The sequence below is a fragment of the Vespa velutina genome, chromosome 24, assembly GCF_912470025.1.
Source record: "Vespa velutina chromosome 24, iVesVel2.1, whole genome shotgun sequence".
Taxonomy (NCBI): domain Eukaryota; kingdom Metazoa; phylum Arthropoda; class Insecta; order Hymenoptera; family Vespidae; genus Vespa; species Vespa velutina.
The window spans coordinates 625,948-652,854 of record NC_062211.1 but is presented as its reverse complement, the minus strand read 5'-3'; the positions used below and the strand labels follow the sequence as shown (position 1 = coordinate 652,854).

At 27.8% G+C, this 26,907-nt stretch overlaps 6 protein-coding genes across 22 annotated transcripts in view; 2 read left to right on the top strand and 4 right to left on the bottom strand.

Annotated features, from left to right (window-relative positions):
- LOC124957137 (ankyrin-2-like) overlaps positions 1 to 6,322 on the bottom strand; it is a 29,469-nt gene extending 23,147 nt beyond the window's left edge. The window contains exons 1-7 of the mRNA XM_047513873.1: positions 5,865 to 6,322; positions 1,447 to 1,548; positions 1,221 to 1,353; positions 881 to 1,044; positions 652 to 807; positions 391 to 519; positions 94 to 291 (exon numbers count right to left, since the gene is read on the bottom strand). Coding sequence (XP_047369829.1) covers positions 94 to 291; positions 391 to 519; positions 652 to 807; positions 881 to 1,044; positions 1,221 to 1,353; positions 1,447 to 1,548; positions 5,865 to 5,906 — 924 coding nt within the window. The 5' untranslated portion in view covers positions 5,907 to 6,322. The remainder of the gene's footprint in view (positions 1 to 93; positions 292 to 390; positions 520 to 651; positions 808 to 880; positions 1,045 to 1,220; positions 1,354 to 1,446; positions 1,549 to 5,864) is intronic.
- LOC124957093 (protein PF3D7_1417600-like) lies at positions 4,206 to 12,498 on the top strand. Of its 2 annotated transcripts, none has more exons than XM_047513770.1 (21): positions 4,206 to 4,399; positions 6,708 to 6,821; positions 6,908 to 7,086; positions 7,159 to 7,285; positions 7,439 to 7,560; positions 7,633 to 7,765; positions 7,832 to 8,005; positions 8,106 to 8,197; positions 8,306 to 8,378; positions 8,469 to 8,587; positions 8,690 to 8,805; positions 8,937 to 9,125; positions 9,206 to 9,264; positions 9,403 to 9,837; positions 9,908 to 10,350; positions 10,456 to 10,548; positions 10,637 to 10,784; positions 10,918 to 11,212; positions 11,370 to 11,799; positions 11,907 to 12,031; positions 12,102 to 12,498. In XM_047513770.1, the coding sequence occupies exons 3-21, from the start codon at positions 7,007 to 7,009 to the stop codon at positions 12,149 to 12,151; spliced, it is 3,303 nt and encodes a 1,100-aa protein (XP_047369726.1). In that variant the 5' UTR covers positions 4,206 to 4,399; positions 6,708 to 6,821; positions 6,908 to 7,006; the 3' UTR covers positions 12,152 to 12,498. The 2 variants fall into 2 exon arrangements, with proteins under 2 accessions (XP_047369726.1, XP_047369725.1); XM_047513769.1 differs by lacking the exon at positions 4,206 to 4,399 and adding an exon at positions 5,530 to 5,794.
- LOC124957098 (lysine-specific demethylase 8) lies at positions 12,151 to 16,035 on the bottom strand. Of its 10 annotated transcripts, none has more exons than XM_047513786.1 (9): positions 15,500 to 16,035; positions 15,314 to 15,381; positions 14,262 to 14,427; positions 14,039 to 14,183; positions 13,787 to 13,964; positions 13,542 to 13,703; positions 13,189 to 13,406; positions 12,893 to 13,051; positions 12,289 to 12,827 (listed from the first exon to the last, which is right to left on the bottom strand). In XM_047513786.1, exons 3-9 carry the CDS (start codon positions 14,402 to 14,404, stop codon positions 12,570 to 12,572), a joined length of 1,263 nt encoding a protein of 420 aa, XP_047369742.1. In that variant the 5' UTR covers positions 14,405 to 14,427; positions 15,314 to 15,381; positions 15,500 to 16,035; the 3' UTR covers positions 12,289 to 12,569. The 10 variants fall into 10 exon arrangements, with proteins under 10 accessions (XP_047369737.1, XP_047369745.1, XP_047369746.1 ...); XM_047513787.1 differs by lacking the exon at positions 15,314 to 15,381 and having other exon boundaries at positions 15,534 to 15,649; positions 15,791 to 16,032; XM_047513781.1 differs by lacking the exons at positions 15,314 to 15,381; positions 15,500 to 16,035 and adding an exon at positions 12,151 to 12,267 and having other exon boundaries at positions 12,570 to 12,827; positions 14,262 to 14,440.
- On the bottom strand, positions 14,490 to 15,352 carry LOC124957101 (UDP-N-acetylglucosamine transferase subunit ALG14 homolog). Its single transcript, XM_047513792.1, has 2 exons — positions 15,213 to 15,352; positions 14,490 to 15,138 (listed from the first exon to the last, which is right to left on the bottom strand). The coding sequence occupies exon 2, from the start codon at positions 15,120 to 15,122 to the stop codon at positions 14,490 to 14,492; it is 633 nt and encodes a 210-aa protein (XP_047369748.1). The 5' UTR covers positions 15,123 to 15,138; positions 15,213 to 15,352.
- Positions 15,621 to 24,513, top strand: LOC124957094 (signal transducer and activator of transcription 5B). 7 transcript variants are annotated; one of them, XM_047513774.1, is made up of 9 exons: positions 15,621 to 15,853; positions 16,610 to 16,775; positions 16,856 to 17,012; positions 17,110 to 17,456; positions 17,540 to 17,683; positions 17,759 to 18,227; positions 18,315 to 18,987; positions 19,164 to 19,548; positions 22,554 to 24,513. In XM_047513774.1, exons 2-9 carry the CDS (start codon positions 16,648 to 16,650, stop codon positions 22,726 to 22,728), a joined length of 2,478 nt encoding a protein of 825 aa, XP_047369730.1. In that variant the 5' UTR covers positions 15,621 to 15,853; positions 16,610 to 16,647; the 3' UTR covers positions 22,729 to 24,513. The 7 variants fall into 7 exon arrangements, with proteins under 7 accessions (XP_047369730.1, XP_047369728.1, XP_047369732.1 ...); XM_047513772.1 differs by having other exon boundaries at positions 15,621 to 15,857; XM_047513776.1 differs by having other exon boundaries at positions 15,621 to 15,857; positions 16,594 to 16,775.
- On the bottom strand, positions 18,045 to 26,843 carry LOC124957097 (stabilizer of axonemal microtubules 2-like). The gene is made up of 6 exons (XM_047513779.1): positions 26,643 to 26,843; positions 26,200 to 26,477; positions 25,789 to 26,109; positions 25,423 to 25,672; positions 25,073 to 25,341; positions 18,045 to 24,963 (listed from the first exon to the last, which is right to left on the bottom strand). The coding sequence occupies exons 1-6, from the start codon at positions 26,712 to 26,714 to the stop codon at positions 24,762 to 24,764; spliced, it is 1,392 nt and encodes a 463-aa protein (XP_047369735.1). The 5' UTR covers positions 26,715 to 26,843; the 3' UTR covers positions 18,045 to 24,761.
- Between the last annotated feature and the right edge of the window lie 64 nt (positions 26,844 to 26,907).

Here is a 26,907-nt window from a genome sequence, read left to right as displayed (position 1 = left end):
TTATTATTATTATTATTATTATTATTATTATTATTGTTATTATTATTATTATTGTTATTATTATTATTATTGAAAATTTTTGTGATACTTCACCTTTGTACGTGCACTGATTGGTGCTGAGTTCTCAAGAAGAGTGTTAACAACTTCCTCATGTCCAGATCGCGCAGCACAATGTAATGGAGTTAAACCATCTCTAGTTTTTGCATCTATTTGTGCCGAGTTCTCTAACAGGATTTTTACCATGTTATTTTTGCCCCATTTCGCTGCTACATGGAGAGGACTGATATTGTGCTGAAATTATAATATTTCAGTTGACGTAGGAAATGGGAAATAAGGTTACACAAACAAAGTTTTTTCTTCTCTCTTTCTTTTTTTTTTGAAGTTTCATACCTTTGCCAAATAGTTCACATCAGCGCCACGTTTAATTAACAAACGTGCTATCTCCTCGTTTCCATAATGAGCAGCAATGTGGAGAGGCGTGAAACCACTCTTAGATGTGACATCCGGCTTGTGGTCGTTCTAAGAAGTAACATTGCATTCGTCAATTAAAATATGCAATTAAAGCAACATAGATTTATAGACAAAGAGCAAAGTTCATTTGGTATTAATAATAATTCAAAGAAATATTGATTTATTTATAAAAGAAATTACCTGCAAAAGTAAATCGGCGGCTTTGCAATCGTCCTTTTTAGCGGCGATATGAAGCGCCGGTAGCCTAACTTTTCCCTTCGAATCATTTTCCAAAAGTACACTGACGACTTTGTCGTGGCCTTGCTGCATAGCCACAGCAAGCGGGGTGAATCCGTCCTAAAATTTAAAAGGAAACGAAATTCACATATGATAGAATTCTACAAATATCTAACAATATCTTTAGCTTTACCTCCGTAGCGAGGCTTTGATTGGCTCCATTGCTAAGCAACAGCTTGACGACCTGATCGTGATTCTCTTGGGCCGCCATATATAATGGTGTGAATCCATTTTGCGATTGAATATTAACCGCAGAACCATATTGAATAAGAATACTAACTATTTCCGCTTGGCCAGCTAAATAATAATAATAATAATAATAAGAAGAAGAAGAAGAAGAATAAGAATAAAAAGAATAATAATAATAATAATAATAATAATAATAATAATAATAATAATAAAAGTAAAAAAAAAAAATCATCAAATGTATTACTTATATCACAGTGAATAGAATCAATGACTGCATAGTTTACCTAAAGATGCTATGTGCAATGCGGTATTGCCTTTCTTTGTCGCAGCGTCGACCTTTGCACCTCTTTTCAAAAGTTCCGTCACTATTTCAACGTGTCCATCTTTCGATGCTAAATGCAAAGCGTTTAGACCGTTCTGCAAATGAATAAAACAATTGTCAATTAAATTAGATATTATTAGAAACATAGAAATTGATAGAATGTTATCGTAAATAGAATGAAATATTACCGAGTTGGCTGTATTGATATCTAGATCAGTGTCTAAATATTCGATGACTTTTTCGAGGTTCCCAGATCGAGCTGCGCGAAGAAATGCGGTTGTATCGTCAGCCTAAAAAAGAAAAATTAAATGATCAAAGCGATTATTAGAAGAAAGAAAAAAAGAGGAAGAAGAAATCGAATTGAACTCATAACCTCGAGATTATTTATATTCTAGTATATTCTATTTTTGATCTAATTAAACTTCATCTCTTCTGTGAAATCTAGTTTACTGCAGTAGTGTCCCTTCCTGTTGTGTACATTAACGCTTCGATTACGATATTTATTTTCGTTATAGCATAGAGAAATCGATTATTACAAGGTCTGAAGGGTGATAAAAGGATTAAAAAAAAAATGTATTTTTCATTCGTAGTCATCTAAGATACAAATTTACTTTTATAAATTTTCTTTTGTAAATCGTAATTATTCTGTTATAGTTATTTCTTTGTGAAACTAACTATAACTTTGAAAAAAGAACAATAAAAAAGGGAGAAACGCGCGATATGATATAATAGTATTGCACATTTGTTTGACCATTTATAATGGCATCAAGTACATATTCACATAAATACATATATATATGTATATATATATATATATATATATATATATATATATATATATATATATATATATATATATATCTTTCAAGTATAATCCCTATACGCGCGCAAGAATTCATTCATTGGAACTTAGCGATGTATTATAGTTACGAACAGAATCATACAAATCACATGTTTCTATCGGTACGCATAACTCAATGTAATATAAAATTTGTTGTCTAAATTGTACGTATGTATGTCCATATAAAAACATTAATTGTTTATTTTACCTGTGACAATTTAAATCTAACGTAATTTAAATCTAACGTAATGTAATATAATATTATTTAAAAAAAATAAACAAAAATTTTTTTTAAATAATTAAGTTCGTCACCACTTATAAAAATCAAAAATTGAACTACTTACTATTATCATTATCGAAGCAATTCGAACAATTTATCCTTATTGCAAAAATTCTAATTAACTGTTTACAAAAAGGATAGACACGTTTAAAAAAAAAAAAAAAAAAAAGAAAAGAAGAATAGAGAAAAAAGAAAGAGAAAAAAAATTCCAAAGTAACATGAGTAAAAATAGTAGTCAATATCTAACACTCGATGCCGCACGAAAATGCCGCTCCGATAGTACGACCTTCGCACACTCGCTCCCCAAATCGTATCATGTACGCATCCCCATACCCCACCTCAGACCCGCCATATCACCCAACACCCTTCTAAATGTCGTCGAATCTAACGAAGGGATTTCTTTCTAGTATATCCTTTTTTTAATCCACCGACCAAAGTATCGATAGAATAATGATATTTTACATAATTACTTGTTTGAACGATGATTATGATATTCTTTTTTCTCTCTCTCTCTCTCTCTCCCTCTCTCTCTCTCTCTCTCTCTTTCTTTCTCTTTCTCTCCATAACTTTTAGCATCGAATTAATCTCGTATTGCTAAAGAGAAAAGAAGGTACCGGTACGTTTCGACAAAACGATAGAATACGAGAAATTCCCTTTAATCGTAGATTATTAACGAAACATTTGGAAATGTCCTACCTGATTCGTACTGTCCGTGACCATGATGTCGTAGCCGGAGAACCGGGAGACGTCTTTGACGATGTTCTCTCTCCGGCTCGACGAGGGGATCGTGAATCGAGCGTGAAAAAAATGACTACCCTCGTAGAGAGGCCCGCGTCAATCCACCATTCGTGAAGCCGCCCGGGAAAGGTAACGCCAGAAGTACGGAACGAACGAACGGCCGAGGAGGGTGAGTTGGAGTAAGAGAAAGAGAGAAAGAGAGAGTGAGAGAGGGAGAGAGAGAGAGAGAGAGAAGAAGGGAGAGAGAGAGAGAAGGAGAAAGAACATAACGCTAGATAGGAGCCGCCCTTGTACGTTCATATAAAGCGCAGACTCGAACTACAACGATTCATGTATGAACAGAGGGGATGTTAGTATCGGTAATAATAGTAGTGGTAGTAGCAATAGTAATAGTAGTGGTAGTAATGGTGGTGGTGGTGGTGGTGATTGGCGGGGAAGTATCGTTTTTCTTGCTCCTTTACGTTACTCTTTTCTCTTTCCACTTTTCTTGCTAACCTTTCATTCCTCCTCATTCGTTCGACGCGCATAACTTCCGCGTTAGATCAGATCCGGTGATTCGAAAAGGCCCGGTTTTTCATTTTTTGTGTTCTTTCAATTTAAATTGAAAGTATTGTAATTCTTAATTCGAAGACCGTTTTAACGCGTGTTCCATGATATTATTTCGTTATATATATTTTAGAAAAATATGACGATATTAATCATTTGTTTGATTATAATAATATAATAAATAAAGGAATAACAAAATCAACCGATACTTATTAAATACAATCATTTACCTCGTTATATTTATACTATTTCATTATATAGTATAAATATAAATCAAAAAAGATTCATCACGTTTATTCTTATTCAAAAGTTGAGCCTTTAGACGCCAGAGCTATATATCTATTATATAGCTCTTAGCAAAACAGATAAGAAAGAGCTGATGGTCATTAAAGAATCATGGAAGAAATCACATTGATTAAGAATTATATCGTGGATTCTATTTTTTTTTCTTATTTTTTTTTTTTTTTTTTTTTTTCTATAGAATCGATCATTCATCATCATTCCTAAATTTAGATCGAAGGATCTAACTTTTTATTAAAACTTTCATTAAACTTTGTACCTTTAGCTATATCACCTTCTACATATGCACCCACATAAATAATAATTGTATCATTAGGACAATTTCATTTGATTTGCAAACTCCGACGAAATTCGAAGAAGCAGGATAAATGCGCGTTCCATCGATCGCATTGGTCATTTCAAGGGGGACAACCAACAGCAATGACGTGAGGACACGGTAGGAAGTAGTAGTGGGAAATGAGTCAGACCTTTGGCAGTAACACGTTGTTATGCGTCGGCGTCCTAAATCGGTTTGTTGTATGGCGGGCTAGAAAGCGTCACCTGTAACACACATAGTGTGTCTGCCCTCTTGGCGGCATATATGACGATCAATAAAACACCTCACCGTAATCTCTCTCTCTTTTTCTCTCTCTGTCTCTCTATCTCTCTTTCTCTCTTACGTGCTAATCAACATTGGAGTAAGGAGAACACGAATGCAATACCCTCTATACAAAGCGTTGCGTGTAAAATGCACCTTCCACACGACGATCTTTTCTTTCAAGGCTTTCATCACTCATACCACCTTAAACTTACCCTTCTCCGTCGTATTATCGTCCCTTTAAATCATCCCTTTTCTTAATCTTCTTTATTTTCTCTTTTTCTTTTTTTTTTTATTTTTCTTTTTTTTTTTCTTGGTGCAATATCGTGTTATTCCATGCAATAATAATTAATATTTAATCATCTTTAATAAAAGTAGAATTTGTTTTATTAATTACGAAAGAGAAATATATTCGTTTATTCGTTTTTTAAAGATTTTTATCGATTATCGCAATTTAAATCTCGCGCTCTTCGACAAGTCATTGTTGCCAATCACTAGAAGTGCCGCCAAAGTTAAATCGAATATTTTATTGCGTACCTTATAATTATTCTGATTGTTTTATTTAAATGCATATTCAATTCGAGTTCTATTTTATTAACGAGTTTTATAAATTTGAAATATGTCAAATCTACAACATATCAATTAGAATGACGTAACATTTCGCAGACATTTTTTGAAGAAAATTGTTAAATAACCAAATAAAATATTAAATCTTATTATACAAATAAAATTTTATCGTATATTTATTATATAAATAATATGTATATCTTATTATATATATAAAATGTTATTATCTTCGTAGAAATGAAATGAAAAGAATGTTCAATAGCAATGTCCAGATTATAATAAAAAATTTTTTTTTCTTTTTTTCCTTTAATTTTAATAACGAACTTAACGAATGTTAAAAGAAATACAAAAGAACGAAGAAAATTTTGGACTATTTATAAACATAGAAAAATAGAATTCTCAGGTAGTAACGCTTTACATAAATTATATGAATAAATACAAGGCACGTGATCGAGTTGCGTCAATTACGTAAAAATAAAATATTCGAGAAGTTCCCTTAGACGATAAAAGGGTCTTTTGTTTAATCCGAAGCATGTGCTTTTTGTCCTTTTGTTTTTTACTTCCTTCATTAGATTAATAAAGCGACAAATAAATAAATAAATAAACAAATAAATAATATAGGCTAGGACGCGTACAAAATCGCACGGCTAATAAACTTTTCAACGTTTTTTTATGAAATAAATAGAGGTTAATAAATGAAAATCTCTCATGACTTTTGACCTTGAAACATTAGATATTGTTTTCGATTAATATTTACCTGAAGCCTAATAATGGGTAGAAACTCAGCCTCAGTCGTCATTCCTAAATAATAAACTGTGTACTTAGTTTGACAAAACTTGATGTATACGTATGTATTATACTCTCCATGCTGAAGACGTAGGTCATCGGATATTTATAGAATTTCTTGTTATCCTCACATCATCTTCTTCTCTATGCTTTTACAAAAGATATTTACATAACTCGGATATATTATTTTAATCGTTTGTAAACCCATGAACGATGAAATATTTTTTATAATTTTTCATTCACACTTCAATCATTTCATCGTCTAAGAAATGACGTGTTCTCAATTTTTCAATTTATCTTGAAAACTTCAATAAAATCATATACTTTTTTTTGTATACACATACATATATACATAAATGTAAAAATGCATTATTATTAACTATACTATTTCTATTAATTCGTATTATATCGTTCATTCGAACTATTTAGATTATGAATTTTATCAAACGTGTTAACGACAATTATTTGAACTGTGAATACTATCGCAGGTGAACCGATCTTTTAAATATTATTTCAATTTATTTCTAATTGGTTGCGTGTTCTTATTATACAGATTATAAGCAATATAATTATTTGCGAAATCGTATTTTTTTGGAGAGCTTATTTTTTAAATGAAATTATTATAAAAAGAAATACTTTAATAATATGTAAAAAGAACATTTCAAAATAATTGGCGTTAAATAAACGATTGGCAACACTGATTTTTAGGCGCCAAATTACGTTAAAATAAAATCTTTATATTTATCGTTATTTTATTTATTGTTGATTTATTTACTATATCGTGATAAATTATTTAAATTATTTTTTATATTAGGAACTAATTGACGCGCTGAATGAAGCCTCAAAAGCATTTATAAATAAAGAATACCAAACAGCTTATAATAAATATAAAGTGGCATTACAATTACTTGGAAGCTTAAATCTAAATGTAGGTTATCAAAAAATTTATATTGCTATAGATATTAATATATAATACCATTATATAAATATTATATTTATTATATATGATTTCAGGTAAAAGATAGTATTCAAAATACAATAGAATACATATTATGTATAATTTTATTACAGTCCGATACATTTCACAATATAATAGAAGCATTAAACATTCTTATGAATTTAGAAGATACTATTGGAGAATTCTATCCAGCTGTTTATTATGCCATAGCAAAAGCATATATTAAATTATATAGGTAACATGCACATACACTTTTAATACATTTAATTAAAAATGTTGCAGTATCTAATAGAATCTTTATGTTTAGGTTTAATTTTGCTATCAATACAATTAACAAGGGACTCGCTATTTTAAATGAAGAAACACATTTTACAATCCAGTATATACCCATGACGTCTATTATTATAAATGAAACTACAAGAGAAGGTTTATTGGTATGATTTTTGTAAATGTTTTAATAAAAATGTGTTAAGAGGAAAAAGATTTATACAATATATCTAAACATTATATGTATTATTTATTGCTCATTCATACTTTACAAAGACATTGCTATAATATTAAAATGATATTTCATATTGTACCAATAGATTTCATTAATGGATTTACAAGAAAAAGCTTCGAGTTGGCATTGTCCAAATGCAAAATGTTTCTTAGAGAACTGTCAAAATAATATTCCATATTGTTCACCATGTAGAGATATATTTTTCAGGTAAATGTATCCATCACATCGCATACATAAGTATACATAATTATAAATTTCTTTTCTTTTATCTATTTACAGTGACCCAACTTTTTCTGGCTTAGTTACTATCACATGTAGCAATTCAAGTAATCCTTGTAAATTAAACTTTCATCCAATTTGTTGGAAATTTCAAAAAAATAAACTACATATAGAAAATAAGCTTTCAGATATGGTAATAAATATATTATATATTATGCGCTTTTATTACACATATCTTTAATAATATATCTTTAAATAGGATATGATAGGTCGCTCATGTTTTACATCAAACTGTGGAACTAAAGATAAAAATGTTATAACAAAAATTGAAATATTAAACAATAATGCCAAAGTAGTATCAGTTATTGAGAATTCCTCATTATCGATGCTATTAGTATCTGATTCTCCAGTTAATGGCGCTATTAAAAAACATGTATGAATACGATTATTAATTTTAATACTCATTTCTATAAATTTTTAATGTCAAGCATTCTTTATTCTATTTTTATATATTTATTTTTATTATAATATAGCGTTTTATAAAGCCAATTCCAAAACTTAGAAGACCAAACTTTCTCCCCCTCCGTAAGTCACAAGAAGAATGCATCAAGCCATTTAAAGAAATGTAAGAAATTTACAATATTGAAAATATGTATAACTTAAATAAAACATTCAAATATTTTATTGTAACAATAATTATATTTTAATAATATTTCTTCTGATATATTTACAGATCGGAAAAAGAAATGAAATTAATGAAACTAATACAATTGCGAGAAAATAATTTTGGTATTCCACGTGAAAATGTAAGATTGTATTTGTGATTTATATCAATGTATACAAACACATGTTACTTATCATTTATAAATTACATATATCTTTTCTTTTTACAAAAGTTAGAACCTGGCAAAGACATGTTTAATAATGAGGATATAAATAGCACAAATATTCTATCAGAATGTGAGTCTGAAAATATTGATTCAGAAACAATACAGCAGTGTCGTTTCTTATCAGAGTGAGTAAATCACATTAAAAATAAACCAATAATAATGACTATCATTATTTTATTTAAACTTAATAAATATTCTGTATAAATATTTTATATATTTTTTATTAGGATTATGTATGAATTTATTAAAGTAAATTTAATAGTTCATAAAAACAAACTATTATCAAAGTGGCATGAAACAAAAGAAATTATGGAATATATTACAAAAACAGATGAATATTTAGGTGAATAATTTAATTTTTAGTAGATAACCCTTACAATATCTTATATTATGTTAATTTATAATTTTTATGTTATATTATGTTAATTTATAATTTTTATTTAAAATTTATATCTTTATTATTTCATTTTTTAGATTCAGATATATTGAATTTCTTGCTTAAATCCCCAAAACTTATTAGAATTGGAGATTATATCTGTGTTCCACAAGCTATTCAACAAATGTTTCACTTATTTGAAAATGAAATAACTAAACAATACAAATTAGTATTGGAAAGTGAAACTAATGAATATAAAGATACCACACCAACAGGTATAATCAATTGTAATTACATGAGTAATCCAAGTTTCGTTAATATAAAAAATGAAACAACTAATAATGTTATACTAAAAATTGATTTGCAGATAATGAAAATATTTTACATGAAGAGTGTATTACTAATGATGACAGTAAAACTAATCAGGTCTATACATATACATTTAAAAAACAAATAATTTTTTTCTTATTTTCGTTATATTTTAAACATATCTTCTTAATCAATATTAAGCATGCAATTAATTTTATTATAAATTATAAATATTAATCTTATTATAAATTTTAGAGTCCTCAAAAACTGCTTGGTTTAATAAATGATGTCTTTGAAGATAATAATGTTGACGAAGATAATAATATTTATCAGAATGACAATACTTGCGAGTCATCTGCAACTTCTTTAGATAGCTGTTCAACAAATGAAACAGAAATAAATTCAATATGTAAAAGTGAGAATGAATTTGTTTTAAAGTCCAATAATGAATGTTTTGATGTAAATAATTTCAAACAAGATGATGATTATGAACAGCCAATCTTTTATAAGGAAGATAAATCCTTTAATTATAATAATGATATAACTAACAAAGATGATTGTACTAATGTAGTATATGATGATACAAACAGCTCACATAGTTCTACAAAAAATCCCTTCTTGGAAGAAAATATGACTAATAATTCAATAAAAAATATATTTATTCAAGATTTCGAACAATTAACAAATGATGTAAGCTCTTAAATTTATTCAAATTATTCCTAAATTCAAATTTTGTTATATTCATTTTTTAATTCTCCAGGAACTATTGTCACCAACGGTACTCCAAGATAAATATAAACTACTAGCATATAATTATTTCGTAATAGTACAGAATTTTGCTAAACTTTCAAAAGAAAAAACGGACATGGAAGATAGCTTTAAGTTAAAACTAAAGGAAAAAGATTCGATCATGAAAACTGTTATTGAAGAACGTAAAATATTAATTGATAGACTGGATTCATATGAATCGCATATTTCGGAAAAAGTATCTGATAACTATGATGAATTAAATGCGGATATATTAAAATTAAAATCAAACATAAATAGATTGGAACAAGAAAAAAATTATGATGAATGCAGTTTTAAACTACTGATAGAAGAGAAAAATACCATAGAAAAAATATTACGAGAAGACAATGCACAATTACTTAAGAATGTAAAAGATTATGAAGCTGAAATAAATAAGAAAAATGAGGAACTAAAGTAAATATTTAAAATTTGTTTAATTATGGATATCTAATTATATTTATATTACCTAATTATAGATATAATATAATAATTATATATATGAAATTTTTTATTCTTTAGTATTCTTCAAGATAATGATTTAAGATGGAAAAAATCATTTTTGCAAAAATCATTAGAATCGCAATACTATTCCAACAAAAATATGTTAATGAAGTAAGTAGATATATAATTTTATATATATTTATAGATTGAAAAAAAAAATATAAGTAAATCGTATTAAACGTATATTTATTTAATATAGTGGCATTGACTATTGCAATTTATCATTAGACATCATAAATAGACTAAATTCTTTGATTAAAAAATATATTGGAATGCATATCATTCCAGACTATATTGAATGGTCATTTACACTAAACCAATTCTTGAAATTGTCTTCAGAATATGAGGTATAGTATAGTAAATTTTATAACGTTTGTTTCAATATATCAAAAATAATCAAACAAACCAATAATATCTATAATATTGAATTTATTGTAATTATATGATTGACATACTTTTCTATTGATTAATTTGTAATAGGCGGAGTTTTTAAAATGTATATCTTCGCTTAAATCAAAAACAGAAGTTCAAAAATTGGATGAGATAAATATGAGTTCTATAAATCTACCTAAATACCCAAACAAATCTTTATCTACCATTGTATGCAATGTTTTCATGGCATTAGATAAACACATAACAGAAATTTCAACACAGAATTTATCAACAATGTTACCGTCATCATTATCGTTGCATTCTCTATCAAAATTAGAAGAATTTTCAAATAATGGCAAGATTATTGAAAAGAATTCTAATGTCAACTTATTTAAGACAGAAGGTAAATTTAATAAGCATACAGAGGATGAATTTCAAAATATTTTAAAGAACCCTGGTAAAATTTTGACATAAATCTATAAGTACAATAAATGCAACTAGGATACATATAACAATACAATAAGAAAGTAAATATATTATACTTTATAAATTTTTTACAGATTTAAATGAAGAGAATAATGAAGCTGTTCAATGTCATTTAGAATGTATTGACAATAACAAAGTAGGAAATTCTACGTTAGAAACAAATGTAAATGAACATAAAAATCAAATTAATGGAATTTTAGAGGATGTTAATAATAAAGCAAAACCAGAAATAGCAGAAAGTAAAAATTTTCCAAATGATATTACTAACAATGAACTGCTAGAAACCTGTGATAATAATAAAGTAGAATCAAGTAGTATATCTAATGAAACAGACCATAAATTATTAATGGAAGAAGTAGATTTCATTGAACAAAAAAACCAGAAAACGGAAGATATAACAAAAGAAAATAATACAAATATTGAAGAAAACAGCAAAAAAACTTCGATTAACTCTACAGATGAATTAATGAATATACTACGGAGCAAATATACAGGAATATCTGAGTATGTATATATTATCTAAAACTTAAAAAATAATTAAAAATACTTTTAATAATCATAATAATTCAGAATTTCCATATAATTAACGTACTATCTTTTTGTTCATGCAGTCAATCCCTTTTGGAAAGTTTGAATGATCTCCAAAAATTTCATAAAAAGAAATCGCTAACAGATATACCATTAAACATAATTATCCAGGATGTACAAAAGTATATTTTATTGCATCAAATAATTCGTAAATAAAACTGTTAAATCTTATTATGTAAATATTACATATTACTTGTAAATATATTTTTATATTACAGATTTATGCGCTTACGTTGAAACAAAGGAAAATATAAAAAATACAATATAAACATTATAAACATAAATAATATATATTTCAATGTATTAAAGAATGGTTTCAACAAGATCAATCATATCCAATATATCATATTCATTGCAAAATTGATGAAGAGTATCCTCCTTTACCTTGAAAACAAACATGAATTGCTACTATATAGTAGTAATTTGACAAAATAAATATATATAAATGTATTTTTAAGATAAAAAATAATAATATCAGATTAAAATAAGTAAACCTTATAAAATGTTAGTAAAGAAATGTATAAAAATGCGTTATCTTATATTTTCTATGGATGTAAATATATTTTATATTGACACTTATTTAATTTTTAAAAATATAGTTCCTATATAAAGATATATAATATTGTTAAAATTTATTTATACGATTTGTGCAATGCTTATAATTAAGACTTATTATTTTAAGTTACCTAAATCCACCAAAAACTAACTGAAAAACTTGGTGTAAGTGCAGTTACATGATGCCACCATTTCGGTGGAATATACAACATCTCTCCTGGTCCTAAATAACACATAAAACCTTTGGCTTTTTTAAAATCTGGCCATTTTATATAATCAGGTTTAAGGGGATCTACTTGTGCTGTATTATAAAGTAATTTGGTATCATAGGGATATAAATTTATAGAATCAGATGGGTCGTATAAAAATATTCTTTTATAACCAAAAACCTAAATACAACAATGTTAAGTATAAGTAATAGAATTGCAATAATAAATATGTATATATCCCATACCTGACATAATAAGTTATTTTTGATATCAAAATGTAGTGGTGATACAGTTCCAGCTGGTCCAAACCAAGCGTTTATATCTGGTGGTTCAACTTCTACATTTTCTTTATCAGAAAAAGAACAGTAATCTGGTACAACTATATCATTTTTTAGTTCTGGTATCTGTTAATAATTAAATAAAAAGTTTATAAAAATATAACAGCAAGATAATATGTATTATGTTATCACATTACATATATATAGTTTGTTATTACATAGTAATTAACATAATTAGCAATATTTCTTGTTCCAAATAATACCTGATCAAAAAGTTGATGTTGAGCCAAATAACCAACTTTTTGAGTATTCTTAATTATATGAGATTGTAAAAATTCTGAAAATATAATCAAATCTTGGCTCCAATCTTCCTCGGTGTAACGAGATCCTATTTCAATAGGTACAGTGCGACTTCCAGCAATCTTATTTAGATAATCGATATCTTGCCACAAATGTAAAGCATTCCAATGTTTCATAGAATCTAGAAGAATTTTTGATAGAGATATATATATATATATATATATATTCATTCCCTATTTTCTCTCTCTCTCTCTCTCTCTCTCTCTCTCTCTCTCTCTCTATTTACTTAGACTATTAAAACGAAATTATTAGTTACCTGTTATTACGGCTGGAATTTTTGGTATAAAAATGTCTTTATAAAATGATTCCATAGAAGGTATGCTATATCGATTAACTTGTAAAAATTCAGGTAGTAATGATTGAGAAACTTTACTGTAATCTATTTCTATTTTTTTTGCAGTAAGTGTTCTGACGAATTCTACAATAAGTACATTATATACTTTTAATATGATAATTATTTTGATATCTAAAACTGTTTCTTCAATAAATAATGACACTTACTATTATAGTAATTATTTATTTTTGAAGCAATCGATGTAAGTAATAACGGCTTACTCGGTAAAGGAGCACCTAATAGAATACCTTTATCAATTTGTTGAATAATTTCTTGTAAAACTTGTATTCCTGTATCTGTAGATTTTTCTTTGTTATGTTCATGTTCAATTTCTAGCAATATTACCTAAAAATATTAATAGAGATTAAAATATACATTATTATAATATAAATCATCGTACTACTAAGTCTGTTCTATACCTTTAAAAGACTACAAAAAGAATAACTATATCTGTACGATAGTGGAACATCTTTCCAATGGCCTGAATTCAGCATTTGCCATGTACGATCTAAACAAGCTTCTATTCTAATTAAAGAATTATTTATCCATTTTGTTGTCATCTCACTTTAATAAAAATACGATATATTAATAAGAATATTTATAAATCGTTACCACTATAAAATAATGCAATTATATATTTACAATTTTTGCATGCTAATTTTTTGTAATACATCAATTATAGATGCTAGATGTACTTCTATTTCAGTTGGTAAATATTTCAAATCTTCTTTTAATAATGTCCAATCTATTAATTCAGTCGTTAAACATTCAGCCTCAAAAGCCATTTTAGTATGCTCTATTGTGCTTTCTGAAATTGGCATAGGGGTCCAAAATTATGAACTATATTAATTTAAAAATAAATGCATTTAACTATGATGAATAAACTTTGTTATACAAAGATTTATTTAAACATGGCCACCGTACAATTACATGATCTACTAAGTAATATAAAATTTTTCCTGTTAACGAAAATGTTTTAACTCTACAAAAACTTTCTATAAACACTGTAGTAATATTAAGAACATAGAATATCTTGAATACAAGTGCTATAATACATAAAGGAACACAAGTCCCTGGACCATTACATAAAAGTAATTCTGGCTTTTCAGACCATAAAAGAGATGCAGCTTCTAATGTCGCTATAATAGTTGTCCATACAGAAGAAATATACGACTGTCCAACTTCTCTGCTTCTAGTAATCTTTATTATTTTATAATCATTTTTTTTTCCTTCTATGTCTTTTACTTTTTCTATACTAATTTTGTCAGTAAAAGCACAAACATATATTCTAGGTGTATAATTTTCATAATTCATATGTTTAACAATTCGTAACATTTCTGCTGTATGTCCTCCTGATCCTAAAATTATCATAGTTTTTGCAGATGTTTCTCTGAAATTTCTCACTGCTATTCTTCCACTTTTCATGAATATTAAAAATAAAATTCTTACAATAATGATCATGAGACATATAATTAAAAAAATATATATATGTGATAAGATCATTTTGTCCTTTTGTTATCTGAAACAAATTATATTTGATAAAATATAACTTTTATATTATTATTATAGGTACATAGATATAGATATACAAACAATAAATCTTTAAATCCTTAATCCATAGAATTAGGATTTCCAGGTGATAATTAATTGAAAGTTGTGTTTAGGTATATAATTCAGATGATTAATAAACATACAAATCTTTCATGTGGGGAAAAATCTTTCATTGTGATAATATAAAGACAATGCCAAATACCGAAGAATGCTGATACATAAAAAATGAATATTTGTTAAAGAGAAAGACAAAAAAGAACGGAGATAAGAAATGATTCCACAAGGTAACTTTGTACATATGTTTCTGATCACCCTTGTTGATACATTACATTTTGTTGATACGTTCCTGAGTAACCTTAGTACCTGCGCATGCTTAATTTGCGTAGGTCACGTGACATGCCCCTCCACTTCTCCCCGCGCCATTAACGGTTTTGAATTCTCGGAATTCCTCATCCATGGGCACTTCGACGTTGGCCGTGCTGTTGGGTGCAACGGAAGGGGGGAGATTACTTATTGATGAGATTCGCGTGTGTGACCGGTCCCCGCTTCGTTATATTCGTAAATATATCATGGGTGTAGATTGTATTATCAATTTAAATATTATTTTATAAATTATCTACGAGAAAGGGTGAACGGTGGTTCGCAGAGTACACATCCTGGAGGCTCGTATCTTCGGACCAGCAGTAGGTGAATAGAACGCGTTCTACTAGGCACGAAGAAAACGTCTTTTATTCCCCTACTCTTTCTCTTTCCGCTTATCTATTTACGCGTTATCGGTGTACGTCATTCTGTATGCTCTTAGGATCTGCTCTCTGTAAGATTTGATATTTTCTTCCTTCGCGCATTAAGATTTACAAATAGAATATTTTATTGGAAGAAATTTTCATTACGATAATCAAAATATTTCAATAGTAACTTTGTAAGTATTTATCGATATACGGAAAGGTAATTCGATATATTTGGAACTTTTCTTCGATCAATGTGCAAAATTTAAAAGCGTCAAGAATTCATTTTTTTTAAGACCGCTCATCCGCTTTTCCAAGCTTCCTTCCGATACCATTGTTCTCTTAATAATATATATTTCGCTATAATATTTTGTTTTTATCAAGTTATATACACGTTCTATCGTTCTTTTGTTTGGTATAATGAGTATTTTTTCAAGAGGTTATGTTTCATATGATTTTCGTGATTATCGATCGATAGATTATCTTTCGTAAAAGTATTTATATAACGTGTTTATATTTGGCATATTATATTTAATGTCGTAACAATGGCGCTTCGAATAATGTATACAATTTTTGTTAAAGAAACTGTTCTTTATAAAAAATTTGTAACAATGTATATAAACCTCTGAAACGCAATACTTTTAATATTTATTACGATTAATATTTATTATTGATATTTGTTATAATATCTTTTATAGTCATATTTTTTACTAGGGTCCTCAGAGCCAAAAATTGAAATTACTGCTTCCAAAATGTCCCTTTGGGCAAAAGCACAGCAATTACCACAAGAAGCGTTACAACAAGTACGCTCTGTTTATGGTGAACATTTTCCGATTGAAGTTCGACATTTCTTATCATCTTGGATTGAAGATAAAATGTGGTAAGAAATAGCAAAGAATTTCTTAATATTTTTAAAAACAAATATTTTATATATAGATTTTTTTTATTATTATATTACAGGACTGATATAGAACCTGACAATCCACAGTATGAACAATATATAGCTAATCTAGTTGCGTCTCTAATACAAGAATTAGAGACAAAAGCAGCTTCTTTAAACACTGAAGATTTATTTTTAACAAAATTAAAACTAATGGAAGCTGCCAAAACTTTCAGAGTAAATATAAATTTTTCTTTTTAATTTATTATATGTATATTACATTAATATTTAAAATGCAACTATCATTTAATTATTTTTCATTACTTTATAACAGCAAAGATATAGCCAAAATCCGGCTACACTATTTAAAATAATTAGACATTGCCTAGGAACAGAAATGAAACTTGTAGCTCAAGTTGAGAATTTAGGAGGTCTTATGAATATGGCAGCGGGTAGAGTTGGTTTAATGGTAGGAGATGCTGTGGCAGAAATAGCACAACAAGTTGAAGTATTACGACGCAAAACGCAAGAAACTGGAGAAGATTTGCGTAAAATGGAACAAGAACAGGAGGCTTTTGCCATTAGTTATCATGAATGCACAAAATTAAATGCTCATTTACAGCATCTCGCCACTCAACCACAAAATCAGCAAAGTTTAGACTTGGAAAAAAAGATTAGGCGGTATTACATAAATTAAATTGTATTAATGTGTGAATTATCAAATTCAATAATTAATATTCATTATACTTTTATACATATCACAGACAAAAAGAGCAACAAGAACAATTATTGAATCACAAAGTTACGGGTTTAATGCAGTTACGCTTGACGTTGGCAGATAAATTGAAGGATACTATTGCTAGACTGAATACTTTACAATCAAGAGTTCTTGATGATGAATTGATTAGGTAAATATATTACGAACATATATATATATACACATACATACAATTTGTTATCATGTAATTAACTATATAACGTAGGTGGAAAAGGGATCAACAATTAGCTGGAAACGGAGCTCCGTTTAACAGTAATTTAGATTCTATTCAAGAATGGTGTGAAAGTCTTGCAGAATTAATATGGCTTAATCGGCAACAGATTAAAGAAGCAGAACTTTTAAAACAAAAATTTGCACTGGATCCTCCTGGAATACAAGATATTCTTCCTACCTTAAATTCACAGATCACACAACTTCTTAGTTCCTTAGTCACTAGTACATTTATCATAGAGAAACAGCCACCGCAAGTGATGAAAACTAATACTCGTTTTACAAGTACAGTACGTCTTCTAGTGGGAGGAAAATTAAATGTTCATATGACACCGCCTCAGGTAAAAGTAAGCATAATTAGTGAAGTACAAGCAAATGCTCAATTAAAAAATGGGAAAATGGCAAAATGTGGAGAAGCTAGTGGTGAAATTTTAAATAACAGTGGAACTATGGAATATCATCAAGTAAGATTGATAGTTACAGGAGGCTTCATATTGTCTGTAAATTCAACCAATATAAATAATTTTAATAACATGTGATTTCCCTTTTAGGCAACACGACAATTATCAGTAAGTTTTCGAAATATGCAATTAAAAAAGATTAAAAGGGCCGAGAAGAAGGGTACAGAATCAGTTATGGATGAGAAATTTTCACTTCTATTTCAATCGCAATTTAGTGTTGGTGGCGGTGAATTAGTATTTCAAGTGTGGACTTTAAGTTTACCAGTCGTAGTAATTGTACATGGAAATCAAGAACCTCATGCATGGGCTACAGTTACATGGGACAATGCTTTTGCAGAACCTGGAAGAATTCCTTTTGTGGTACCTGACAAAGTACCATGGGGACAAGTAGCTGAAGCATTAAATGTTAAATTCAGATCAGCTACGGGAAGGTCTTTAACAGACGATAATCTCCATTTTCTTGCGGAAAAAGCATTTCGAGGCGGAAATACAGGTGGTCAGGAATACTCCAGTTTACTTCTCAGTTGGGCTCAGTTCTGCAAAGAACCTTTGCCAGAAAGAAATTTTACATTTTGGGAATGGTTCTACGCTGTTATGAAATTAACAAGAGAGCATTTAAGGAGTCCCTGGATAGATGGCTATATTCTTGGATTTGTCAGAAAAAAACAGGCAGAAGAAATGTTAGCTAACTGTCCATCAGGGACATTCTTAATGCGTTTCTCAGATTCAGAACTTGGAGGAGTTACTATCGCTTGGGTTGGAGGTAATATATTATATAAATAACATGATATCGAAAACATTTTATACAAATTTCATACTGATATCAAAATAAGATTAGGAAAAGATTAATTTATATTGTATATTTATTACACGTATTTATGGATTTATTTTTATCTATACTTTATTATTATTATTTTTTTTTGTTTTCTTTTTTTTTAGATCAAACAGAGGTCTTTATGCTTCAACCATTTACAAGCAAGGACTTTGCAATTCGTAGTTTAGCAGATCGAGTTTCTGATTTACAGCATCTCTTATATCTGTATCCCGACTTATCGAAAGATCATGCTTTTTCCAAATATTATACACCAGAAAACCGATCGACATCGATAAATGGATATGTCAAACCATTGTTAGTGACACATGTACCTGGATGGGGTGGTCCAGTTATAGGAGGTCAAACGCCTTCTCATTCTTCAGTGGTTGGTGTTGGTAATAGCAGTCAAAGTGGTCCAGGTGGAAGTTATCCTGCTACTCCTTCTACTATATTCCAAGCACATAGCCCTGACCCATCCGTAACACGTGATACTCCATCTGTTGCTTCCAGGTCAGTTCCCTGGATTTAATGTATTTAAAATGGAGGTTTGGTTTCATGAAAGATACTGACATAGATATTTCATAGAAGATGCGCAAAGTTAAATTTAACCATAGTCGTTAATAAATATTTTGTATATTGAGACTGAATCTCAGATATTCTGAACTTATATTAATATACAGAGAGAGTTATTTAACGTGTATGGAATAGATTTCTTGTTTTTAAAGGTAATAGAAACTCTTAAGAATCAAACGGCATACAAATTATTATCTTTAATTTTTCTTTTTTATGCCACACAAATTTGTTCTTAAGAGTTTTCATTATTTTTAAATGCATAAAAAATATTTCAAATACAAATGTTAAGTGATCCGTCCTGTATATAGATATATACGGTACTTATGATTGAAGTTAATTCTAGATCTATTAGAAGTATATGAAAAAACTTCGTATACTAGTTTTACTTGATTTAAAAGGAGAAGTATATCAGTGAAATTAAATTTTTTATATAATCATTAGTTGCAGAGATATCAACTAGGTTTTATTATTATTATCATTATTTTTTTTTTCTTTTTTTTTTTGTATAGAGTAGAGTAATAATGACACAAAAATTATTAAATATAACTAATGATTTTGATTTGAAATATATGTATGTATCAATTTTACATGTTAATTATGCAAAATGTAATTAACTGTAAATTGTTATGAGTTATTACATTTTAATCGTAAATAAAAAGTAGCGATTAAATTTAATTCTTAAATTACTATTTGATTTTATTTCTTCTAGATGACTAAAACAAGGTGCTTGTTCTATATACCTTGTTGAATAATATTAATATACAATTAAATTTACAAGATCCAAAGTGTAAAGATGAGATCTGCAAGTAAAAGTTTTACAAGAAATTCATATACACTGTTATACTTTTTCCTCTTTAAACCAAGTAACTTTTGTATAAAAGGATTTTTTGTATTTTTCTAATAGCTTAAGAATCAATGGAACATACTGTATCGTAAATATATGCTTCTGATAAGAAGAAACAATATTTCATAAAGACTGCATAAAAATTTAATATTTTATCAAGATTATTCTTCTTTTTTTATACATTTAAATTGATATATGAAATCCAATTATATTGTATATGATGGTGTGTGTAAAGAAATTCAAATTTTCTCAATTTTGCTTTAGTGTTATCGTGGAAAAAAAATGATTCATGAAAATGATTATTAGATATTCTTAAGAACAAATCGATGATATGTGTGATACATTGAATAGAAGAATTAAGCAATTCGATTGAAAGAAAACATATGACATTCCTACGAATATTACTTTGCATATCTTCTGAATTTCTGTGTAGAAACTATAACAGTATTTTTTTTATGCACATTTTTTTGACATCAGATATACACTTTTCTTAGACCTTTATACAGGGCATTTAGATTAATATTATTAAAGTAAAGTATAAAAAAAACCAACAGTATAAATATTACATTAAGTAATTTACCTATATTAATACTAATCATATGCTGAATATTGCATTAGCGGGCTACATAAAACTATGAATTTTTTATCTCTAAATCGTTTTGTAGTGTTTATAATGATATATTTTATTACTAGTTTTTGCTCGCATGATTTAAGTTTAAAATATATTATCGTTAAATTTGATTTTTATCTTATATAATGTTATTTTTTTCTTTATAGGTTTTAAAAAAACATATGTATATTTTTATTAATATTAATACTATATAAGATTGATATTTACAGCCAACATTTTGATCAATCTTACATTCATTATGACATTAATAATTATAAAACTTAGATATAGAATCTCTTTTTTAAGTACTTTGCCATCAATTTAAGGTTCTATAAGTTCCAATGTCATTAAAATCACTTTATTAGAGTAATGTAAAGATAGGATATTCATAGATGTTATTTGTACTTTTATACAATTATAAATGTATAATATAAACTAATATTTTTCAGTATTATTTAAATATTTTTTTAATATACTAAGTCTTGGGTTAAACATAAACATTCATATATAAAAGATCACAGTAAGATGAAATACATTTATCAAGGTTGTGATAGGAACTTCTAGAACCTTCAGATATTATATATATTTTTTATGTTATAAAAAAGCTTTAAAAGTATTAATCCTTTTAAATTATATTAATATGAAAGAAAAAAATTAAGAAGTACTTAATGATGCACATTTTTGTACTTCCACTTAGTGCGAAAGGAATTGAATCGAAAATAAGATAAAAAAAATAATTGAATTAAACGGCTTATCCATGGCTTTAACATAATATTTGATCTTTCTAAATTTTTATACTATGTTTAGAATTATATATATCTATATATACTTAAATATATTTCTATACATGTCCATGTGTGTGTCAGTAGACACAATAATAATGATAGTCCAATGATTTATGATATAATTGATAATTTACATATAACTTACATTTAAATAACTCCTTAAATAAAAATAAGAAGAGAGTAAAGGCCTGGAGCAAGCCGGTACAACCACAATGGAAAATTGTAGATTTTCAAGCTACCTCTGCAAAACACAACTCCAATTGCCATAATCATTATTAATTTAACTGGCAATTTAACTTTACGTTAATAAACAACTTATGTTGCATCTGCCATGTATATTTTCTATTACATAACGTAATAAAATTTGTAATAAATATTAATAATATCATTATTTGTAATAAATATTAATAATATCAGTTTTTCTTACATTGAAATATTAATGACGAAAGGGTATGATACTAGTTTCTTGTTCATTAAACTTTCTTTTTTTAAAATCTAGTGACCGATAATCGTTGGTTGGGTGGGTGTTTTGTGGTTGTTTGTACTACCCCTTACCGTGTTGTACCGGCTATCCGGCTACTCGGTCACGAAATTTTTACAAAGTAGGCCCTATGCAAAAAAAAATGTAGCTGCTTATGTTACGTTATATGCTTCAATAGTTGAGGATTGCCAGTGATTGGGGTTGTGTTTTGATTTGTGGTAGCTATGCTCCGGGTCTCGGCCAGTCAGGTATTGGGCGACCAAACTCGGACATGGACTATGTGGAGTTGATGGGTCATGGCGAGCTGTCCACAATCGACGAGAATCTCAACTTGGACCAATTTAATGGTTTTGGTTTTTCCGAGTTCGTGCAGTCATACAACACCAAACCACAGTAGGTATATTGGGTGCGAAAAGTTGTGAGTTGCCATGGCATACCTTAATTTTCGATCTCTATCCTTATTGGATATAATCCAAGCGATATGATCCGAGATCACTTGTTATATAACAGGGGAGGGATTTATAGTAGAGGCACATTATACTTATCTAAGAAACATAATATATCCTTCGATTACACATCTATCATATAAGTGCAATATTTTCTGAAGTGCAACCACTAAGCGTAAATATACTATGCGAATTTAATATAGAAATTAATCTTGTTATGTCAAGTAACGAGTTTATAGATTATTATAATCAGTAAAGTTTTATTATCAATTTTAAAATTGCCAATTTACATAAAATTAATTATCTCTATTGGAAGATAGAATTATACTTTAATATGATGATGATTAACAAATTTTGTTCACATATTTTTTACTTATAGTGGGCATTTTTTACTTGGTTTTGTTTTTCATTATTCATCTATTTTAGTATAAGTCCTTGTAAGATATGAAAAACACTGGGTACAAAAAAAACCATAGGTAATGATCTATATATAAGATATGATAGAACAACAATTAGTGTGAGTAAATTTATATTTTATGTATTAATAAGAAAAAACTATGAATTATTCACATGAAAATATTCTTGGTTTTCTCTTTAATCATGCTTTTTTTTATAATGAATATAAATAATTATTCAGATGTTTATTAATGTATTACAAATTCTTTTTATCTTATATAAAAGATAAATAGTAAATCATTTTAATTTCTATAATGAAGATACTATGAATTATTGATATCAAATTAGGAAAGATCTATTGACAGTGGATTTGAAGATCAATTGACAATAGATCTGAAGATAGTACACAACAGAGTTTATAAAGTGGACAATCATTTTTTCTTTTATCTTTAAGCTTGAAAGCATGTAGAAATTGTTAAGCTTTATTAATATTTTCTGTTGAATATATAGATTGCAAAGTAGTACAATATAGAATGAGATATATGCAGACTTATTTGTATATTGTAACATTGATGTGATCTAAATATGTGCCTTACACTTCAAAACTTTATACTTACAGAATAATTTGCAAGTTTTGCAAAGTATTTACAAAGCAAGATTTTTTATCTTTAAGTCTATTTTTCTTAGGGTGTCTCAGATCATATGAATATGCAATGGTAGAAATACTTGATATAATGATTACCATTAAACTAATATTTTTTAACAGGAATCAGAATTTTATAAACTAACATTGAACGTTTGTATGTGGTATATAATTATGCTATATTTAATAACTTGTAGAAATTGCGTTTGTGCATAACGAAAAAATTTTCGTTTATTTTAAATAACTTGTTTAGGCACACATACACACAAAAAGAGAGATACATACATATTTATATGTAAGCTTAAATAGTTAATTGTGTTTCATATTTGAGCTCTGCAATCTCTCCCCTGTCTTATATGTATTATTAAAGAATTATCAATTGTTATGCATATGTAAAGCACCATTACATATATGCTGAATTTTGTCCCCGCTAGGACTGCACACATTGTTGTCTCTTTTTATATTTATCATTATATGATATATAAGCCGAATCTTTTGGCAAATGTACGTTAATATTGTCTATTGATCCTTTTATCAAAGATTAGAGTTTATTTTATTATTGAGAATAATTTTATCTCCTGTAAAAGATAAATAATGTGCTCTTATATATTCATCCTGTATACAGTAATTATAATAATATAAATGTAACATAAGTAGCGCTTATATATTTATGCGCAATAAAATGTTTTAATCCATGCTCTTACAAATCTTCATTAAAATCTATATTAAGTCCACAATTGGTCCTATCAGTGCAAGTAAAAAGGTACAAGTATATAAAGTGAAGTGTATCATACCTTTTTATATATATAGCGATCAAAAAAAGTTGCTTTAAAATAAAAAAATCATTTATCAAAAGAGTAACATACTTCCATACTTAATTATAATTTATATAACTAATTTCAAGAGTAATATAGTATTGTTTCAGAAATATCATTATCGAAACTCTCATTCCGTACATGGACACTCATTCTCAATATAATATCCTGGTAAAGGATAACTCATTTGGTAGATTGTATCCGTGGTCATTCGATCCTTAGGAACTTCATATGTAGTTCGATGTGCCCATGGCATATCCATTTTAGGAATTGGCGTCCAAGCTTGGTATGATAATTTATTTATAGTCTCAGAATCTATCTTAGTAATAGGTCTAAATAATAAAAAAAATTGATTATTTGAAAATGAAAATTACTTATTAAAATAATACTATTTACGTTCTATGAATATTATAAATATAGATGTAATCTTAGATATAATACCTGCAGTAATGACCAATAGGTTTGAAACTTTGCACAGGTTCTAATTGACCAGGATGTAAATATGACAAACCAGTTGTTGTCTTATCAACAATAGGATCTCTTGATATACGAATATTATTGCATGGAATAATCAGTTTTGGAGGTGCAATTATTTTGGGTATAAAATCATGACGATTTGTAGTTTCACTTTGTATTGCACCTTCTATCATTTTTCTACTCCGTGGTAAAATCGGAGAACGCTTCTTAGAACAAACTGGTTGATAGCTCAACTGTACCATGTTTTTGTAGATATAATGAGAAACTCAATTAATAATTTACATTACTCTTTTATATTTATAATCATTTCTTACTTTATTTGTTGTATCAGTGGATATTTTTTCATTTGATATAAAAATATTAGCGGGTGGAACGATTTTTGTTGCTTTTTCTACATCACAAGGCAAATAACTCTCTTTATAAATTGTTTTGTCCATAAATTGTGCTTTGTAAGGTAATATATTTGCTACACTAGGAATGTATGGTTTCATCTTTTCATATACTTCATTCTCCAAATAACTATCAGAATAAATAGTCTTCGCACACATTGCAACACTTGGAGGCCTTGCACAAAAAAACGTTAATTTTGTGATTTAATAAAAAGTAATACTTTTATTCTTCCTATATACAATATAATATTCTATGATAATAAAAATAAATTACTATTTTAAGTTACATACTTATATATAGATTTCTGTGCCCAAGGAAACTTCTCTTTTTTACTAACAGCAAAAGGTTGATAACTTAATTTGTTAGTAGTATCCTTTGAAACTGAATGACTAGGTCGGTGATATTTTATTACAGGTTTAAAGCTAGTAGCAGGTTCTATTATACCAGGATTTACATAAGAAAGACCCGTAGTTGTATTAGCATCCAAAGGACTTGCACTTATTCTTATATTTCCACAAGGTATTATCATATCTAATTTTTCTGTATATTTTGGCATATAGTCACATTTTGTTGTAGTAGCGCTTTCTAATGCTCCACGTCCTAACAAAGCTCTAAAATTGAAATTATATTTAAGTCATTTGATTTTATGAAATTAGACATATAGCTTAAGATCCTTATTTATCAAATAAAATTATATTTACCTGTACTTAGGCTTAATTGGTTTTCTTTTTGCCGTATGCCAAATAGGTTGGTAACTCATTTTACTTGTTGTCTCGTGAGAAAATTTTTCGTTTGATTTAACGAACGTTTGAATTGGACGATAAGGTTGAACCCGAATAGATTGAGCTGTTCTAGGATCCATATCCATATATGAGAGATAATATGTTGTACAAGTATCAAGTGGTTTCGATGGAGGCCTGTATAATCTTTCAGGAGCAAATGATTTGACTCTTGGTGGTTGTACATATTTTCGCATACTCTAAACAGGAAATCGTATCTTTAAACTTATTACTACTATTACTCTTTAAACTAAAATATTTTTAGTTATTAGTAAAAATATACAATGGTATCATAAACATAAGATCATTATATTATATTATTCAAGAAATATATGATCATTATATTTTTATATAAGAAAAATTACCTTATCGCATAATTGCTTCTCAGCTGGGACTACACAATGTTTTCTTTCTGTGCAAACTTCTACCACTTCCATTTTATCAATGGATTTATTATAATTAAATGTAAATATGTAATGTTATATCAAATATATTGTCAAATATATCTTTTCGGTAAAGTATTTTGTATAAAGAATATAAAAATGTTTAAAATAATTAAAATCTGAATATAATTGTCAAAGTTTATGACATGTTTAAGGTTTGGAATGAGGATGAAATGTCATATTATAT

What these genes read in the sequence shown, in the direction of transcription:
- LOC124957097 (XM_047513779.1), bottom strand. Translation starts at nt 26,714, where the DNA reads ATGGAAGTGGTAGAAGTTTGCACAGAAAGAAAACATTGTGTAGTCCCA. An exon ending in CCAATTAAGCCTAAGTACAG is followed by an intron (nt 26,110 to 26,199) that starts GTAAATATAATT and finishes TTTCAATTTTAG; the next exon opens with AGCTTTGTTAGGACGTGGAG. An exon ending in GCACAGAAATCTATATATAA is followed by an intron (nt 25,673 to 25,788) that starts GTATGTAACTTA and finishes TTTTTGTGCAAG; the next exon opens with GCCTCCAAGTGTTGCAATGT.
- LOC124957098 (XM_047513781.1), bottom strand. Translation starts at nt 14,440, where the DNA reads ATGCCAATTTCAGAAAGCACAATAGAGCATACTAAAATGGCTTTTGAG. An exon ending in AAAATTAGCATGCAAAAATT is followed by an intron (nt 14,184 to 14,261) that starts GTAAATATATAA and finishes TTTTTATTAAAG; the next exon opens with TGAGATGACAACAAAATGGA. An exon ending in AATAAATAATTACTATAATA is followed by an intron (nt 13,704 to 13,786) that starts GTAAGTGTCATT and finishes TACTTATTGTAG; the next exon opens with AATTCGTCAGAACACTTACT.
- LOC124957101 (XM_047513792.1), bottom strand. Translation starts at nt 15,122, where the DNA reads ATGATCTTATCACATATATATATTTTTTTAATTATATGTCTCATGATC.
- LOC124957094 (XM_047513771.1), top strand. Translation starts at nt 15,963, where the DNA reads ATGCTCTTAGGATCTGCTCTCT. An exon ending in TGGATTGAAGATAAAATGTG is followed by an intron (nt 16,776 to 16,855) that starts GTAAGAAATAGC and finishes ATTATATTACAG; the next exon opens with GACTGATATAGAACCTGACA. An exon ending in GAACTATGGAATATCATCAA is followed by an intron (nt 18,228 to 18,314) that starts GTAAGATTGATA and finishes TTTCCCTTTTAG; the next exon opens with GCAACACGACAATTATCAGT.
- LOC124957093 (XM_047513770.1), top strand. Translation starts at nt 7,007, where the DNA reads ATGAATTTAGAAGATACTATTGGAGAATTCTATCCAGCTGTTTATTAT. An exon ending in ATGACAGTAAAACTAATCAG is followed by an intron (nt 9,265 to 9,402) that starts GTCTATACATAT and finishes TATAAATTTTAG; the next exon opens with AGTCCTCAAAAACTGCTTGG. An exon ending in AATTGTCTTCAGAATATGAG is followed by an intron (nt 10,785 to 10,917) that starts GTATAGTATAGT and finishes AATTTGTAATAG; the next exon opens with GCGGAGTTTTTAAAATGTAT.